The sequence below is a fragment of the Caretta caretta genome, chromosome 7 (assembly GCF_965140235.1).
Source record: "Caretta caretta isolate rCarCar2 chromosome 7, rCarCar1.hap1, whole genome shotgun sequence".
Classification (NCBI taxonomy): Eukaryota; Metazoa; Chordata; order Testudines; family Cheloniidae; genus Caretta; species Caretta caretta.
Window position 1 is genome coordinate 8,196,020 of NC_134212.1, and position 16,350 is coordinate 8,212,369.

General features: G+C 42.5%; 1 protein-coding gene across 2 annotated transcripts in view; it reads right to left on the reverse strand.

Annotated features, from left to right (window-relative positions):
* The window catches only part of SUCLG2 (succinate-CoA ligase GDP-forming subunit beta), a 243,939-nt gene that overhangs the window by 104,904 nt on the left and 122,685 nt on the right, over nucleotides 1-16,350 (reverse strand). For both annotated transcript variants that reach the window (XM_048856939.2, XM_048856937.2), the window contains exons 6-7: nucleotides 15,984-16,073; nucleotides 12,505-12,601 (exon numbers count right to left, since the gene is read on the reverse strand). In XM_048856939.2, the coding sequence (XP_048712896.1) occupies nucleotides 12,505-12,601; nucleotides 15,984-16,073 (187 nt within the window). The remainder of the gene's footprint in view (nucleotides 1-12,504; nucleotides 12,602-15,983; nucleotides 16,074-16,350) is intronic.

Here is a 16,350-nt window from a genome sequence, read left to right on the forward strand (position 1 = left end):
AGAGAGCGGAGGTTGGCTCATGAGGCGTCCTGCGATTGTGAGGCCGTTTTCCGACTCTCAGTACATTCACGTATCCGGGCGGAGTTCCTCTGGGCAGCGTCCACCGACTCCCTTGACACCTTTGAGGAGCGGTGGGCGCTGTCCGGGGTTCTCTGCTCGGTGACCCCGTCCGGTTCCCTCCGTCTGACCCTCTGATTGAGGGAAAGAGCGAGAGCCGCCAGCCACAGCCGTTAGTTGCTGTGAATACCATCATTACTGTCTTCTAGGAGGGGTCCTATAATACATGGGTGTACCCCCCTCCCTCCCAACCACCCACCCCGCAGCCGTGCCCATCTTGTCGGGCACTCTCAGGAGAGGGAGGGTCGGTGACCCTGGGTGTGGCACTAGGTAACTCGAGAGGGTGGAAGACCACGAGTGTCGAGGAAGCCCCCCCGCTCTAGGCCACCAGGTAACTCAGGAGGGTGGAAGACCACGAGTGTCGAGGAAGCCCCCCCGCTCTGGGCCTGGGCTAACCTGAACACCTCTCCCTCCTGAAAGCTGTTGTGTTATACCTTCTGATTGCGTTGTTTTGTTGCTAAGTTTTTCTTTATCCTTTTGTACTCTCTGTAACTGTTACAAATAAATTTCTTTTCTGTTTCAATAAAAAAAAAAAAAAAAACCTTACCTGTTACCTTACCCAGGGAAAAGGGACCTACTTGACCTGGGGCTAATATTACTCTTCTGTAGCCATCTGGCCCGACCCTGTCACAACACACATATATACACATGCACTACACATTAAATAGCTCCATAGTAGATAAAGAATATAACTGGAGAAAAAGTTTATTTTACAGTCTATTTGGTTCCTTGCAAACTCTTCCTTTAAAGAAATTAACAACAGCTTTAAGTATACATTAAGCATGATCAACACATAACTTTTTATAAATAAAGAAAATGGGAAAGTACATACAGGACTTTTCTTCAACTTGAACATCTGTTGTGGTTGTAAGAAAGCAGTAAACTGCAACTAAATAGGATTATATTTAATAATAGTTATGGACTATTTTAATTCTAAGGGTTAAAAATGAGTTTACTATGAACGGCTATGATGAATACTGACTGACTACTTTTATGGATTTTACAAAGACAAACATCTTAATAGATTAAAAAATGTGATAGTAGAAATAAGAATATATACAAATTACTTTATTATTAAAGCACTAATGACCTGTGGTTTGGACATTTACTAAAAATTAATCACTGGCTAAAGCAATTGATGTTTTGCAGCAAGCCAGCCAGACTAACTGCCTGGAAACCATTGATGCTATTACTATAATATAAAATTGATAGCAATGTTTGTCTGTATCTATTGTTCTTCAGCTGTGTCTTGCCACTGTTGTGTGCGCACATGCACATACACATACACACAGAGCAAACGAAAGAGAATACCATATAGAAAAGTATTAGTCTTACTTCCTGAAGGAAAAGTTTTGTTTTAATTCTTTTAAATACAAGAATTTGCTGCCCTTGACTCACAATCAATACTGGAATAAATTACAATAGATCAAGACCAGTCTCAGGTACTTCAGTTTTGGAGAACTACTTACAAGTGTACATGTGTGATAAATACCCCATGGAAGATTCTAGATCTTACCCTATAATAAATACAAATTATGCAAGTATGTCATGTGGGAATCTGCTAGAATAAGAAATATGTGAAGTCAATAATATTCTTTCCAATGTACTAGTAATGCATTAATTTTTGTTAACAATGAATTAAGGCCTATACCAGCATCAGAACCATACAACCAATTTCCCATTTCAAATGTTACCTTGATTATTTAATAAAAAGACCCAGAGGTAGAATAAAATGCAGTTTTCAGAGGCCCTTGGTTTTCCATTCTAAGTTTACCTTAGACATAAACATTTTCAGTGTCACATTAATGGAATCTTATTTCTCTGGAACATTCATCTTTAACAACAGGCCACACTACGTATAAAGTAGCAAGAAGAAACACCTATTAATATTTATCAAACAATTTTCACCATCAAAAGCACATTGTTACATGCATGATAGATTATACAAATGAATTTTCCTTCTGAACAAATATCAAAGAAAGCTTCAATACTTATATTCATGGAGAGTTTTTGTTGTGTTTCCTAGTGGTAAAAGATTTGGGGAGTTGCTAATTCAACAGCTTACACTGAGAACAAAAAATGAATTAATAAATATTGACAGTTATAGGCCTTTGACTCCAGAGTGTTAACAAAGGAATGTGTTACAATAGGAGACAAAAGGAAACACACACAGGGCAACACATTTCATAACGGAAATGCAGACATAAGTGAAAAATAGCAGCAGCAAAAAATAAGCAAATTTGAATTGTTATTTTGACAAGAACAAACACTCTTCATGTGCTGTGCTGTATTTTATCAGGATGAATAATTGCAATAAGCTATTCAAATGTGCCTAGACACACAGAGGGGTGTGGTGTGGGGTTTTTTGTTTGTTTTTTGTTAAGTTTTTAAAGGATGAAACGCTGCGGGCATCCTCTGCTGTGCACAAAGCAGAAAATGGGCAGAGGGAGAATTCCATGCATCTTTGCCACTCTGGCAGTTTCTGCAGGCACTCTGCTCCTGCTCCCCTGCTATACTTACCGGGTATGGAGGAATAGAAAAAGTGGTGCGGCAACTGTGACAATCCTTCCGAGGATGCCCTGCTTGGCAGCCTTCTGTACCCTCAGCCATTCCTGAAAAGCTCAGCTGATTCCCCAGCTACATCAACTCACCTCTCCCCCACTGCCCTGAACCTCATCAGTGAAAGGTACTGACCTGGCTCCCCCCATCAACCTCCCAGCTACAGAGCATGATCTGTTCAAGAGTACCAACACCTGCACTTACTCATTACTTAGCTTCCCGATGCTCCTTCTACCCCATCGCAGAACCTACGTGCTACCCTCACTCTTTGCCCCAGCTCCAAGTCAGATGTGTCCCTACAAGTATCAGACACTGGCCTCTCTGCTCCCACATGCCCATCAGATTTGGGCACGGGCTGAGCCTTTTATGAGTTCTCCATCTCTGTTCTTGACTCTAGCAGCAGAAAGTTCATACAGCGAAAGTCGAAACATGCAGCAAACTCTCCCTGTGCAGCCATCCACAGCTTTGGGCCTGTTTCACATGCAGACCCTGAACCAGAGAATTCGGCCCTTAACGTCCTCTAATTTAAGTGAAAAGTTTCTAATATATTAAAAAAAAATCTTTAGTATGCAAACGGCATATTATTCGATAATTGAGTCCAGCCTGTTACCAGTCCAGGATTATTCCCCAGTATTTATTTCCTTGTTTGAAGATACCGTGCCTCTTTAAAGGTCTGATATGATTAGGGTGACCAGATGTCCAGATTTTATAGGGACAGTCCCGATAGTTGGGAATTTTTCTTATATAGGCACCTATTACCCTCCTCCCCCGTCCCGATTTTTCACACTTTCTATCTGTTCACCCTAGATATGATAAGCCCTGTTCATCACAATCCTATTGTAACAAAGCTGCCACTTCCTGAGCAGTCTCTTGTGGCCGGAGTTCCCTTTGCAGCAGCCTCCCTCTGTTCTCCATCTTCAGGGCCCCCTATAGCCTCTCTCATAAGTCTTACCGCCCTCCGCTTGGGGCAGGTTTAATGCCCATAGACCATTCCAAACAGTCCATCACTGCCACCCAAAGATTCCTACTTTTCCTACTGGCTCTTCTGCCATTCACATGGAGCTCTTCACAGGGTCACTTCTCATAGCTCTCTCCCCCCTGGAGGTTGGCCTTTTGGCTCTGGCTTCGGCTTCCTTCTCTTGCCAGTGTCTCCCCATTCTGAGGGAGAAACACTCCCTCATCCAGAGAGCTCCTCCGAATAGCAGGAACAGAGGGGAACCCTGCCCCACACTACACTACAAGGCTCCTAATCCGGGGCCTTAAAAGAACAGTGTTCTGGGGTTTTCCCCCCATCCAACCCAAAATTCCCCGGGACTGCAGCCTCTCTTCTGTTACCAGGCCATTTTCCTGGGCCATTCAACTCCCTGGAATGGCGTCTTCTTGGCTCCCTCTACTCTTAAAGAGCCAGTATACCCCATTATACCTATCAAGAGAATTTGGACCCCACCTTTTGAAGTGATCCAAACAAGATAAGCATTATCAGTGTATATTCCAATACCTTATTTTTACTCAAATTATTTGACTATGCATCCCCACTTTAGTGAATGGAAAAAACAAAAAGTCAATGATTTTTAAGGCCAGAAGGAATCACTATATCATCTAGGCTGACCTTCTTGTATATCACAGGACACCAGCACCACTCAGCACCCACACATTAAACAAAAATCCTGCTCATCTTACTCCAATTTGTTCCAGTGAAGTCAATAATAGGATTATTCACATAAATGAGGCAAGCAAGATTTGGTCTACTGGGGTTCCTGAGGACAGAATTCCCCTTTATGTTTAAAACTTGGCTTCTGGCAGAAATACATTGGACAACAGTCCTGGTTTTATACCACGGAAAAAAAGTTTCACAAACTGGGTGAAAACGTAATAAAGCTATGATTGATTGATAGGAATTTTACTTAAATTTATTAAACTGAGTAAGATTTATAAAATAAAGGTCATTAATCCATTTCTATGTCATTAATGCATCTTAGATGAACTAGAAACCAAGCATCCAATACTGCACTAAAATTCTCAAATCTTATTTTCCACTCTGAAATACTGTTGTTCGTTTTCCAAATGCAAAATCTATACAAAATACTTTAGGGTTTTTGAAAACAACAGAAAATAAAAAACAAAACAACCCCACCAACCACCAGCAAAAACATGCTGTTGTATCAAGGCAGCATTTATAAATTTTGGTAATTAATCATTTTTTTCTAATTCAGTTTTATTTGACAACTGCTCATTATACTCAAAACACACATACACTTGATCGTGATTATAATGCAATCTCTGAATTACTGTCAGATGGAACTGTAAGCAAATTATTTCTACTGATGTTTGTTTTAAAAATGTCACTTTATGATACTGCATGTTAATGTCCAAAAACCTGTACAAAAAAGAAAACAACACATATCAAGTGGGGTTTTTGTTTAAGTTTCTAGTAGTCACTAATACCAACAGAATTTCAATTAAAGCACAGGAAAAGTCTATTTATTGTCTACTGCTCTGCCAATTCTACTGTGTTTGATTTCATGCATGAAAGAGTGTTGGCCAGTCGGATGAAAGATTGTTACAATCTCTGCTCACAACCCAGTTCTTGAATTTCTGAGCAAAGGGAGCCTAACTACATTAAACTATCTTATTTGGTTTTTAATGAAAAGAAGTTTATGTACAAAGTAACTGTGGACAATTAAAAAGCTTGTACAGTAACTCCTCACTTAACGCTGTAGTTATGTTCCTGAAAAATGCGACTTTAAGCGAAACAATGTTAAGTGAATCCAATTTCCCCATAAGAATTAATGTAAATGGGGGGGGGTTAGGTTCCAGGGAAATTTTTTCACCAGACAGAAGACTGTATTTTATACACACACACACACGAAGTATAAGTTTTAAATAAACAATTTAATACTGGTACACAGCGGTGATGTTTGTGAAGCTTGGTTGAGGTGGTGAAGTCAGAGGGTGGGATATTTCCCAGGGGATGCCTTACTGCTAAATGATGAACTAGCAATTGGCTGAGTCCTCAAGGGTTAAGTCATTGTTAATGTAGCCTCACACTCTACAAGGCAGCACGAATGGAGGGAGGGGAGACAGCATGGCAGACAGAGAGAGAGACACACCCTGTGCATGTGAGAGAGATACACATTGCTCCTTTAAGTACGCTGACCCCACTCTAAGTACACTGCCTTTTAAAGTTAATCAGCAAGCTGAGAGGGCAGCTGCTGCCAGGAAACTCCCTCCATCCTGAGCCCTGCTGTGTGTCCCCCCTGCTATACGGAAGATGGGGTAAGTGGGGTGCAGGAGCAGGGGGGAGGGGGACAACCTGACATTAGGCCCCCTCTTCCCCCCTCCCCCGAATAGCAAGCAGGAGGCTCCCCGGAGTAGCTCCAAGGCAGAGGGCAGGAGCAGCACATGGCAGTGAGGTGAGGGACAGCTGAACTGTCAGCAATTGGTAACCTGCTGGGCGGCTGTCACACAGTGAACTTAGGGGAGCGGGGAGCTGATGGGGGGCTGCCAGTACACCCTGGTTCCAAGCCCCCACCAGCTAGCTGCAACGAGCTTCTCTTCCTGCAAGCAGTGGACAAAGCAGGTGGCTGCCAAACGACATTATAAGGGAGCATTGCACAACTTTAAAAGAGCATGTTCCCTAATTGATCAGCAACTTGACAACGAAACAACGTTAACCGGGACGACTTTAAGTGAGGAGTTACTGTATTTAGCACCACTCCTCCCGAAGGAGCTGATGGAGATGCTGTCTGACAAGGTGACTATCTTCTCCTATTGGAATGGACGATTTCAACAGCCATCATGACAATTCCTGCTGCTGTAATAACCCAAAACCTCCCCTCCACATTTTCTACCTTCAGTTTCTAATCTCTGGACCTACATGGACAATCAGTCATACCCTGGATGTGATTTTAAGGCTCTACATAGACAAAAGGAACACTAGAAACACCCCTGAATTGACCACTACTTCCTCAAGGCACAAATCAAATCCCTCCCAGTTGCTAGACAAGTAAACACAACTAGAACGGTCTACCCACGAAGCTTAAATTCCAAAATATCCTTAAAGGTAAGTCTACCTCACGACCAAGTCACTATGACTCTCGTTAACCACATCCACTGATACAGGGTCACTCAAGTATTCACTCCCTTCCTATCAAATACAGAATTCCACATCATTCTCCACTAAACGGCAGCAGAGGAAGTGGGAGGGAAGAAAACATGAGCATGACTATTCTCTCACGATGGTTTCAGGACCCAACCTTTCAGATTGCCAGGGCCTGTCAAAGAAGCTAACAGACTTGCAAGAGCTGGTAGGTCATATAACAGGCTCTTTAAAAACAGCTATCCTGTTGGAAGGAGTGAGTGAATTAATGAAGTGGAGGACCATAGAAAGTAGCAAAGTGAGTATTGGTTACTTACAGGAGGGGGCACATCAGGTTTAAAACAAACATAAGGAAGAACTTCTTCACACAATGCACGGTCAACCTTTGGAACTCATTGCCAGGAGGTGATGTAAAGGCCAAAAGTACAACGGGGTTCAAAAAATAATTAGACAGGTTCATGGAGGATAGGTCCATCAGTGGCTATTAGCCAAGATGGTCATAGATGCAACCTCACATTTTAGGTGTCCCTTAATTTCTGATTGCCAGAAGCTGGGACTGGACGATAGAGGTTGGATCACTTGATAAACTGCCCAGTTCTGCAAAAAGAAAAGGAGTACTTGTGGCACCTTAGAGACTAACCAATTTATTTGAGCATGAGCTTTCGTGAGCTACAGCTCACTTCATCAGATGCAAGTACTCCTTTTCTTTTTGCGAATACAGACTAACACGGCTGTTACTCTGAAACCTGCCCAGTTCTGTTAATTCCCTCTGAAACATCTGGCACTGGCCGCTGTCAGAGGCAGGATACTGGGCTAGATGGACCAGTGGTCTGACCCACCACGACCATTCTTATGTTCATGTGTAGATGATAAACCCAAAAGTGATCTGGGGCTGATAATGGGAATGTGTACTAAGCACCTGTGTGCACATGCATTTAGCATTCATTATTTTAACAGTAGCTTTTAAATTAAACCTACAATTTTATATTATATCTAAATGTAAGTATGTGTGTGAATAATTTTCCACCAACTAGTTGCTACAATACTATCACAAAGAGCAGCATGGATGTCATATTCTACTTTGACAATACATTTTATTTATTTTAATACTTAGCGTTAGCCAGCCCAACAATCCCCACTCCCTCGTCTTTGAAAAATTCCATCACGGTTGTATAACACAATGGCTGATTGAGTCTTTCCAAATGTGGTTGCTGCCCATTGAAATGAATGAGAAATCTGCTGCTCTTACACTCCGCTGAAACACAGATTCAGCTTTGAGTTATGCCATCCTTTGCACTTCATACCAACTCCTTGCATCAGCACTCTACTTGACCACACCCTTTTCCCTGACATACCCTCCTGAGCCGTTATGCCACTCCTGAAATAAATCCTCTTCTCACTGCTCTTCCATGGAACACATCTCCCAAGAATTAATGCCATTCTTTACAGCTCTTCCTGCCAGGTTAGATGCTGTTGCTCCATTCAATTCTGTCCTGAAGGTTTACCTGAATATCTAAGACTTTTGCGGTTTGTCCCATTATTAATGACTTGATGAAAAGGATTAGTGTGATATTTTTGTCCTCCACCGCTTCTCTTAAATTCAAACTAATCCTTCTACTGCACCAAACGTAACTTACTATTATTTTTTCAAGTCTATACTCTTTCAATGCATTTACAACGTTGTAAAGAGACAGGGGCAAACCCAGAAGAAACATAAATGGTGTACTGTACATGTCAGTAAATTGCTAAGACGACGACAAGCTAGTGTCATTAATATACCAAGAGTGCAGAAAGGTAGGGTTATATCAGAAAAAGCAACCAACAGAATCATAGAATATCAGGGTTGGAAGGGACCTCAGGAGGTCATCTAGTCCAACTCCCTGCTCAAAAGCAGGACCAATCCCCAATTAAATCATCCCAGCCAGGGCTTTGTCAAGCCTGACCTTAAAAACTTCTAAGAAAGGAGATTCCACCACCTCCCTAGGCAACGCATTCCAGTGTTTCACCACCCTCCTAGTGAAAAAGTTTTTCCCAATATCCAACCTAAACCTCCCCCACTGCAACTTGAGACCATTACTCCTTGTCCTGTCCTCTTCTACCACTGAGAATAGACTAGAACCATCCTCTCTGGAACCACCTCTCAGGTAGTTGAAAGCAGCTATCAAATCCCCCCTCATTCTTCTCTTCTGCAGACTAAACAATCCCAGTTCCCTCAGCCTCTCCTCATAAGTCATATGTTCCAGACCCCTAATCATTTTTGTTGCCCTTCGCTGGACTCTTTCCAATTTATCCACATCCTTCTTGTAGTGTGGGGCCCAAAACTGGACACAGTACTCCAGATGAGGCCTCACCAATGTCGAATAGAGGGGGATGATCACGTTCCTCGATCTGCTCGCTATGCCCCTACTTATACATCCCAAAGTGCCATTGGCCTTCTTGGTAACAAGGGCACACTGCTGACTCATATCCAGCTTCTCGTCCTCTGTCACCCCAGGTCCTTTTCCGCAGAACTGCTGCCTAGCCATTTGGTCCCTAGTCTGTAGCTGTGCATTGGGTTCTTCCGTCCTAAGTGCAGGACCCTGCACTTATCCTTATTGAACCTCATCAGATTTCTTTTGGCCCAATCCTCCAATTTGTCTAGGTCCCTCTGTGTCCTATCCCTGCCCTCCAGCATATCTACCACTCCTCCCAGTTTAGTATCATCCGCAAATTTGCTGAAAGTGCAATCCACACCATCCTCCAGATCATTTATGTAGATACTGAACAAAACCGGCCCCAGGACCGACCCCTGGGGCACTCCACTTGACACCGGCTGCCAACTAGACCTGGAGCCATTGATCACTACCCGTGGAGCCCGACAATCTAGCCAACTTTCTACCCACCTTATAGTGCATTCATCCAGCCCATACTTCTTTAACTTGCTGACAAGAATACTATGGGAGACCAAGTCAAAAGCTTTGCTAAAGTCAAGAAACAATACATCCACTGCTTTCCCTTCATCCACAGAACCAGTAATCTCATCATAGAAGGCGGTTAGATTAGTCAGGCATGACCTTCCCTTGGTGAATCCATGCTGACTGTTCCTGATCATTTTCCTCTCCTCTAAGTGCTTCATGATTGATTCTTTGAGGACCTGCTCCATGATTTTTCCGGGGACCCAGGTGAGGCTGACTGGCCTGTAGTTCCCAGGATCCTCCTTCTTCCCTTTTTTAAAGATTGGCACTACATTAGCCTTTTTCCAGTCATCCGGGACTTCACCGGTTCGCCACGAGTTTTCAAAGATAATGGCCAATGGCTCTGCAATCACAGCCGCCAGTTCCTTTAGCACTCTCGGATGCAACTCGTCCGGCCCCATGGACTTGTGCACGTCCAGCTTTTCTGAATAGTCCCTAACCACCTCTTTCTCCACAGAGGGCTGGCCATCTATTCCCCATGTTGTGATGCCCAGCGCAGCAGTCTGGGAGCTGACCTTGTTCGTGAAGACAGAGGCAAAAAAAGCATTGAGTACATTAGCTTTTTCCACATCCTCTGTCACTAGGTTGCCTCCCTCATTCAGTAAGGGGCCCACACTTTCCTTGGCTTTCTTCTTGTTGCCAACATACCTGAAGAAACCCTTCTTGTTACTCTTAACATCTCTCGCTAGCTGCAGCTCCAGGTGCGATTTGGTCCTCCTGATTTCATTCCTACATGCCCAAGCAATATTTTTATACTCTTCCTTGGTCATATGTCCAACCTTCCACTTCTTGTAAGCTTCTTTTTTATGTTTAAGATCCGTTAGGATTTCACCGTTAAGCCAAGCTGGTCGCCTGCCATATTTACTATTCTTTCGACACATCGGGATGGTTTGTCCCTGTAACCTCAACAGGGATTCCTTGAAATACAGCCAGCTCTCCTGGACTCCTTTCCCCTTCATGTTAGCCCCCCAGGGGATCCTACCCATCCGTTCCCTGAGGGAGTCGAAGTCTGCTTTCCTGAAGTCCAGGGTCCATATCCTGCTGCTTACCTTTCTTCCCTGTGTCAGGATCCTGAACTCAACCAACTCATGGTCACTGCCTCCCAGATTCCCATCCACTTTTGCTTCCCCTACTAATTCTTCCCGGTTTGTGAGCAGCAGGTCAAGAAAAGCTCCCCCCCCCCCAGTTGGCTCCTCTAGCACTTGCACCAGGAAATTGTCCCCTACGCTTTCCAAAAACTTCCTGGATTGTCTATGCACCGCTGTATTGCTCTCCCAGCAGGTATCAGGAAAATTAAAGTCACCCATGAGAACCAGGGCGTGCGATCTAGTAGCTTCCGCGAGCTGCCGGAAGAAAGCCTCATCCACCTCATTCCCCTGGTCTATAGCAGACTCCCACCACTACATCACTCTTGTTTCTCACATTTCTAAACTTAATCCAGAGACACTCAGGTTTTTCTGCAGTTTCGTACCGGAGCTCTGAGCAGTCATACTGCTCTCTTACATACAATGCAACTCCCTCACCTTTTCTGCCCTGCCTGTCCTTCCTGAACAGTTTATAACCATCCATGACAGTACTCCAGTCATGTGAGTTATCCCACCAAGACTCTGTTACTCCAATCATGTCATAATTCCTTGACATCACCAGGAGCTCCAGCTCTCCCTGCTTGTTTCCAAGGCTTTGTGCATTCGTATATAAGCACTTGAGATAACCTGCTGATCGCACCTCATTCTCAGTATGAGGCAGGAGCCCTCCCCTCACAGACATTCCTGCCTGTGCTTCCTCCCGGTATCCCGCTTTCCCACTTACCTCAGGGCTTTGGTCTCCTTCCCCCGGTGAACCTAGTTTAAAGCCCTCCTCACTAGGTTATCCAGCCTGCTCGCAAAGATGCTCTTCCCTCTCTTCGTAAGGTGGAGCCCGTCTCTGCCTAGCACTCCTCCTTCATGGAACACTATCCCATGGTCAAAGAATCCAAAGCCTTCTCTCCGACACCACCTGCTTAGCCATTCGTTGACTTCCACGATTCAACGGTCCCTACCCAGGCCTTTTCCTTCCACGGGGAGGATGGACGAGAACACCACTTGCACCTCAAACTCCTTTATCCTTCTTCCCAGAGCCACGTAGTCCGCAGTGATCCGCTCAAGGTCATTCTTGGCAGTATCATTGGTGCCCACGTGGAGAAGCAGGAAGGGGTAGCGATCCAAGGGCTTGATGAGTCTCAGCAGTCTCTCCGTCACATCGCAAAGTGCAAGATAAAGCGGCTTCCCATCTTTATCTTGCACAGTCTTATACCTACTTCCACAGGTGAGGCAAATCCACCACCCTTTACCTTCCCAAAGGATACAGTCAGGTGTGAACTCCATTAGCCCAACAGGTCTTCCTCTCTCCTATGCTCTGATATCTTTCATAGTCATGCACCTATAACTGCAACTTACCTGTACATTCAAGATGAAATCCTAAAATAATGAGTGTTTTCCTCTCTAGCCCACTAATTACAATAGCATGAGTAAAAACACTTTGTATAAAAAGTAAGAAAAAGTTGATGTTTGTCACCAAGCAACATGCAGATGCTGATACTTTCTGTATTTAGATGACATAAGAGGTATTGATTGCCATGTTAAAATCTATCATGGGAACATTTATGAATATTGCTTAAATTAAATTACACAGTGAAATTAATGCAAAGCTGCTGCTATCACCTTCCATGAAATTTAATGAATAGTTTGCATAAAGAAAGAATTATAATATATTCATTTGTTTTCTTTTATTTCTTACCTTGTCCTTCTGGGGTTTCACCAAATGGATTCACTTCAACCTGAGTAGCATCAATTTTCAGGAAAAGATTGTACAGCTTCTTAATTTGATCTGCTGCCTAAATTTGATCAAGTGATTTGTAAGTAGCATGCACAAAAAGGAACAGTAAACCTTTACATCTACTTTTAGTATCTCAAATTACATAATATCTCAAGTCCGGCAGACGATTACAGCAGCTCTTGATTAAGAGAATTACAGTAGTATTTACTTCAAATGGAGTTTTACCATACCAAAAATATTAAGAATAAAGCCTAAAAGTTTTGATAAACATTTTGTAAATGCTATCTTCATAGTATACAAACTGAGGAATTTCAGTAAAATGAACAGCATCGTTAATATAAACAAGCTTAATTTAAACAAAATCAAATAAGTTTGAGTTCATAATGAATATATTTTCTCCGGAATGCTGATATTCAAGTTAAGTAGTTATGTTAATGAGTCTAAATTCAGAAACTGAGAAGTAATGTGGATTTGATGAGTGCAGATTAATTGCTGAATCTGTTTAGAAAAAATATAAATCTCCCTCCTACATCAAAATGCAACTTTTCCCTGTAGAAACAACAATTGAAAGATTGGGTTTGTTTATTTAAAAGTCAGTCTCTCCTGCTCCCCACTGCTGTTCTTTGCCCCCTCCTCTCTCTCTCTCTCTGTGGCTGTGTGTGGGGGTGGGCAGGGCTAACCGTGACATAATATTAAGTCCTCAACCACTATTTACCTCTGCTGTTCCCCCATTAACAGGTCAGCTATGTTTTAAGCATTGGAAATGTGACATCTCAAGTAAACCAACCTTTCCATCTGCAATTAATTGGTATATTGTAACCCTATTGGTTGCAATGAGGTAGCGGAAAGATTGGGACCCCAAAAACCACACATTCCAAAGCTTTTTCCCTTGGTCAGTGGTTCAGTTAACCAAAAACTCAAACCAAAACATTTGGGATCTTTCAGAAAGTAAGGAAGGGAACCAAATTGAAAACCAAACTTGCTTTTATGTTGCTTCTACCTTTATGAAAAACCCCACTACTACTGTTGGACAGTTATACCCAAATTCTACCGTCGTGTAACATTGAGGGAATGGTTGTGCTTTACATCTATATTGTACCAGTACCAACTTCCAAGTTTCAAAACTTATTTGTTATTAAATATGTGCCAAATAATCTCAAAGTAATTCTTGTTCTATGGGCCATTGCCAAGCAGTTTGTTACTTGTATTTAATATTTGAGCTATTATTGGTCTCAGTTGTAATTGGACACAGAAATATGTAACCTGTTTCCTAACTGGATGATGGCATAATTATTAGAATGAAATTTCTGGGGTGAATACTCCTCTTTGAATTAAGCATTCACTTCTCACAAATATGTGCATACAATTCAGTTTCTACAAACATTTCTGCCAATAAACTTGCTCAGTCGAAAATCTGCAGAAAATGAATTTAAAAGGTTCATGAACAGCCAATGCAAATTTCATTCTGAGATATTTGCCAAGCTCTAATTGTGCGTGTTCTGTATGCACATATATTTGCACTTTCTTTGGGACTACACCAAATGGGCCAAATCCTGCTCTCAGTTCTATGGGTGACTCTCCCATGGAATTGCGCCCCTGTAACCGAGGCATTAATAGTAGTGTATTAAAGCAACATAAATAAAAAAAAAATACAATTTGCGAGCAAACTAATATATTATTAAAATAGGAGCTCATGTAACATTAACTACTAGAAATTCATTATTGCATCAGAATTTAGCCATGCTCTTATTTTTAAGGCACCAGTGAGCAGGTCTATAAATTGGGATGACAGTCTCACGCCCACTCCGAGCCCTTCATAACAAGGAAAAAGGGCAGGAACGGTATAAGGGGGCTCTAAAAGCCCAGTATCAGGGCAGGAGTCCCAAGCAGAGGCACTGAGTGTAGACAACAGCCCTATGGCTATTTCCTGCAAGCCTTAGTGTAGGGGGCCTGCCAGGGCAGGCAGAGCATCCAGGGATGAGGCCACTACCTGCAGCGTTAAGGAGAGTCCAGACAGCATAAGGCAGCTGTAACTTATAGAGCAGCCCAGAATCAAGAGGACACAAAGGTGCTTAAAGCCACCACAGCTCCCTGCCCCCTAGGCTGCAAGTTCTGTGCTGAGACCCTAAGGGCATGATCTACACGGAAATTAAACACGTGCAGCTGGCCTGGGTCAGCTGACTCAGACTTGCAGGGCTCAGCAAGTGGACTGTAAACTTGCAGGGTAGACGTTCAGGCTGGGACAGGAGCTTGGGCTCCGAAACCCACCCCCATCGCCGGGTTTCACAGTCCGGGCTCCAGCCCAAACCCAAAACATCTACATTGCTACTTTTAGCCCCGCAGCGCGATTCCGAGTCAGTTTTAGCCCCAGGCTCTGAGATTGGCTGCAGTCGGTCTTTCTGAGGTGTAGACATACCTTTAGAGGAGCAGCACAGAATTCACACCCCAGAAGTAGTTGCTATTCAAATGGACCTTTTTATTTATTGACCTATCCATTACTTTTCCATACTTCAGTAAATTCCATTCAAGAGGTTATGGCACATGGAAAGAAACGTATAAAATAGTTCAGTTTAACAGCCCAAGTATTGTTGTCAATAATTAAGTACCAGAACTTTGCAAGGGTTGAAAGGTTTGATATAATCATTCGCTCTCATTGAAGATACTGCTAAATCTTCAAATATGCGTAAATCAACTTAATGATTATGCATTTGTTAATTGCACAGTTGGGAGATGGAAAATAATTAGAAATGCTGTATTAAAAATGCAAAGATTCTACAGAAAAGGGATTCTACAGGAAAGGCATTTTGATATTATGGGGAAAAGTATGAAGAAAGAGCATATGATAGCTGTCTTTTACACCTATTAACATTAACTGAAATACAGCTGTTTCCTGTCTACAAAGTGATTCACTCCAGCACTGTATCTTGTGATATTATGTACCATATAGAATTCCTAGCATAAAACAGAGATAAGCACTGATGCACTGAAAATTCTACTCTCAGAATCCTGTCAGCAAACTGGCAGCCTTTGTTTGATGTCTCTCAGACTTCAAAAAAGTAAACCATTCTTCAGCTATACAAAACACCTATTTGTTGATGCCTGTCATATTGCATTTGAGATATTAAGGACCTGATCCAGCAAAGGGATCCATGTGGGCAATCTGTTCCACCCACTGAAATCAACGGAACTCACAAGATCAAGGACTGAATCTATTTCATTTCAGGAACAATAAATTTTCTGTTAGCACCACACACCTGCACCTAAATAGGCAACACCTGTTATGAGACAGGTTGAATTTATTAAGATACAAACTTTTTAAGCATGACCCTAAAAGGCATAAAGCCTCTCAGAACCATTCAGGAGGTATTTATTACTTAGCAGAACTGGCATCCTCCACCCTCTTTGTCTGAAGACAATTGAACCCTTCCCTGTCAAGTTACCTGCTGTTGCAAAGGTCCTTTGAATCCTAAATTTCCTGCCATCTGCAATGCTTGGTTGTCCTTTACACCTTCAAAAATATCTATTTCCTCCTGTTACAATAAAGTACATAAAGAGAATTAAGATATTCAATCTGAGTAGAGATTTATAACTTGAAAAGAAAAATGCTTAGTATATATTTGCAAATTAGTAATTAAAGTATGGCAGTTTGCCAAAGTTCTTGGAGATTCAGGCTATAGCAGCTGCCTATAGGGTATGTTATAATTATCACACCATCTATGAAACAGTCCTTCCAAAAAACTATATAATTCTTCATGGTGGCATGCTGACAAGACAATCTGACACCAGTTTTCATTTTTAATTACTGTA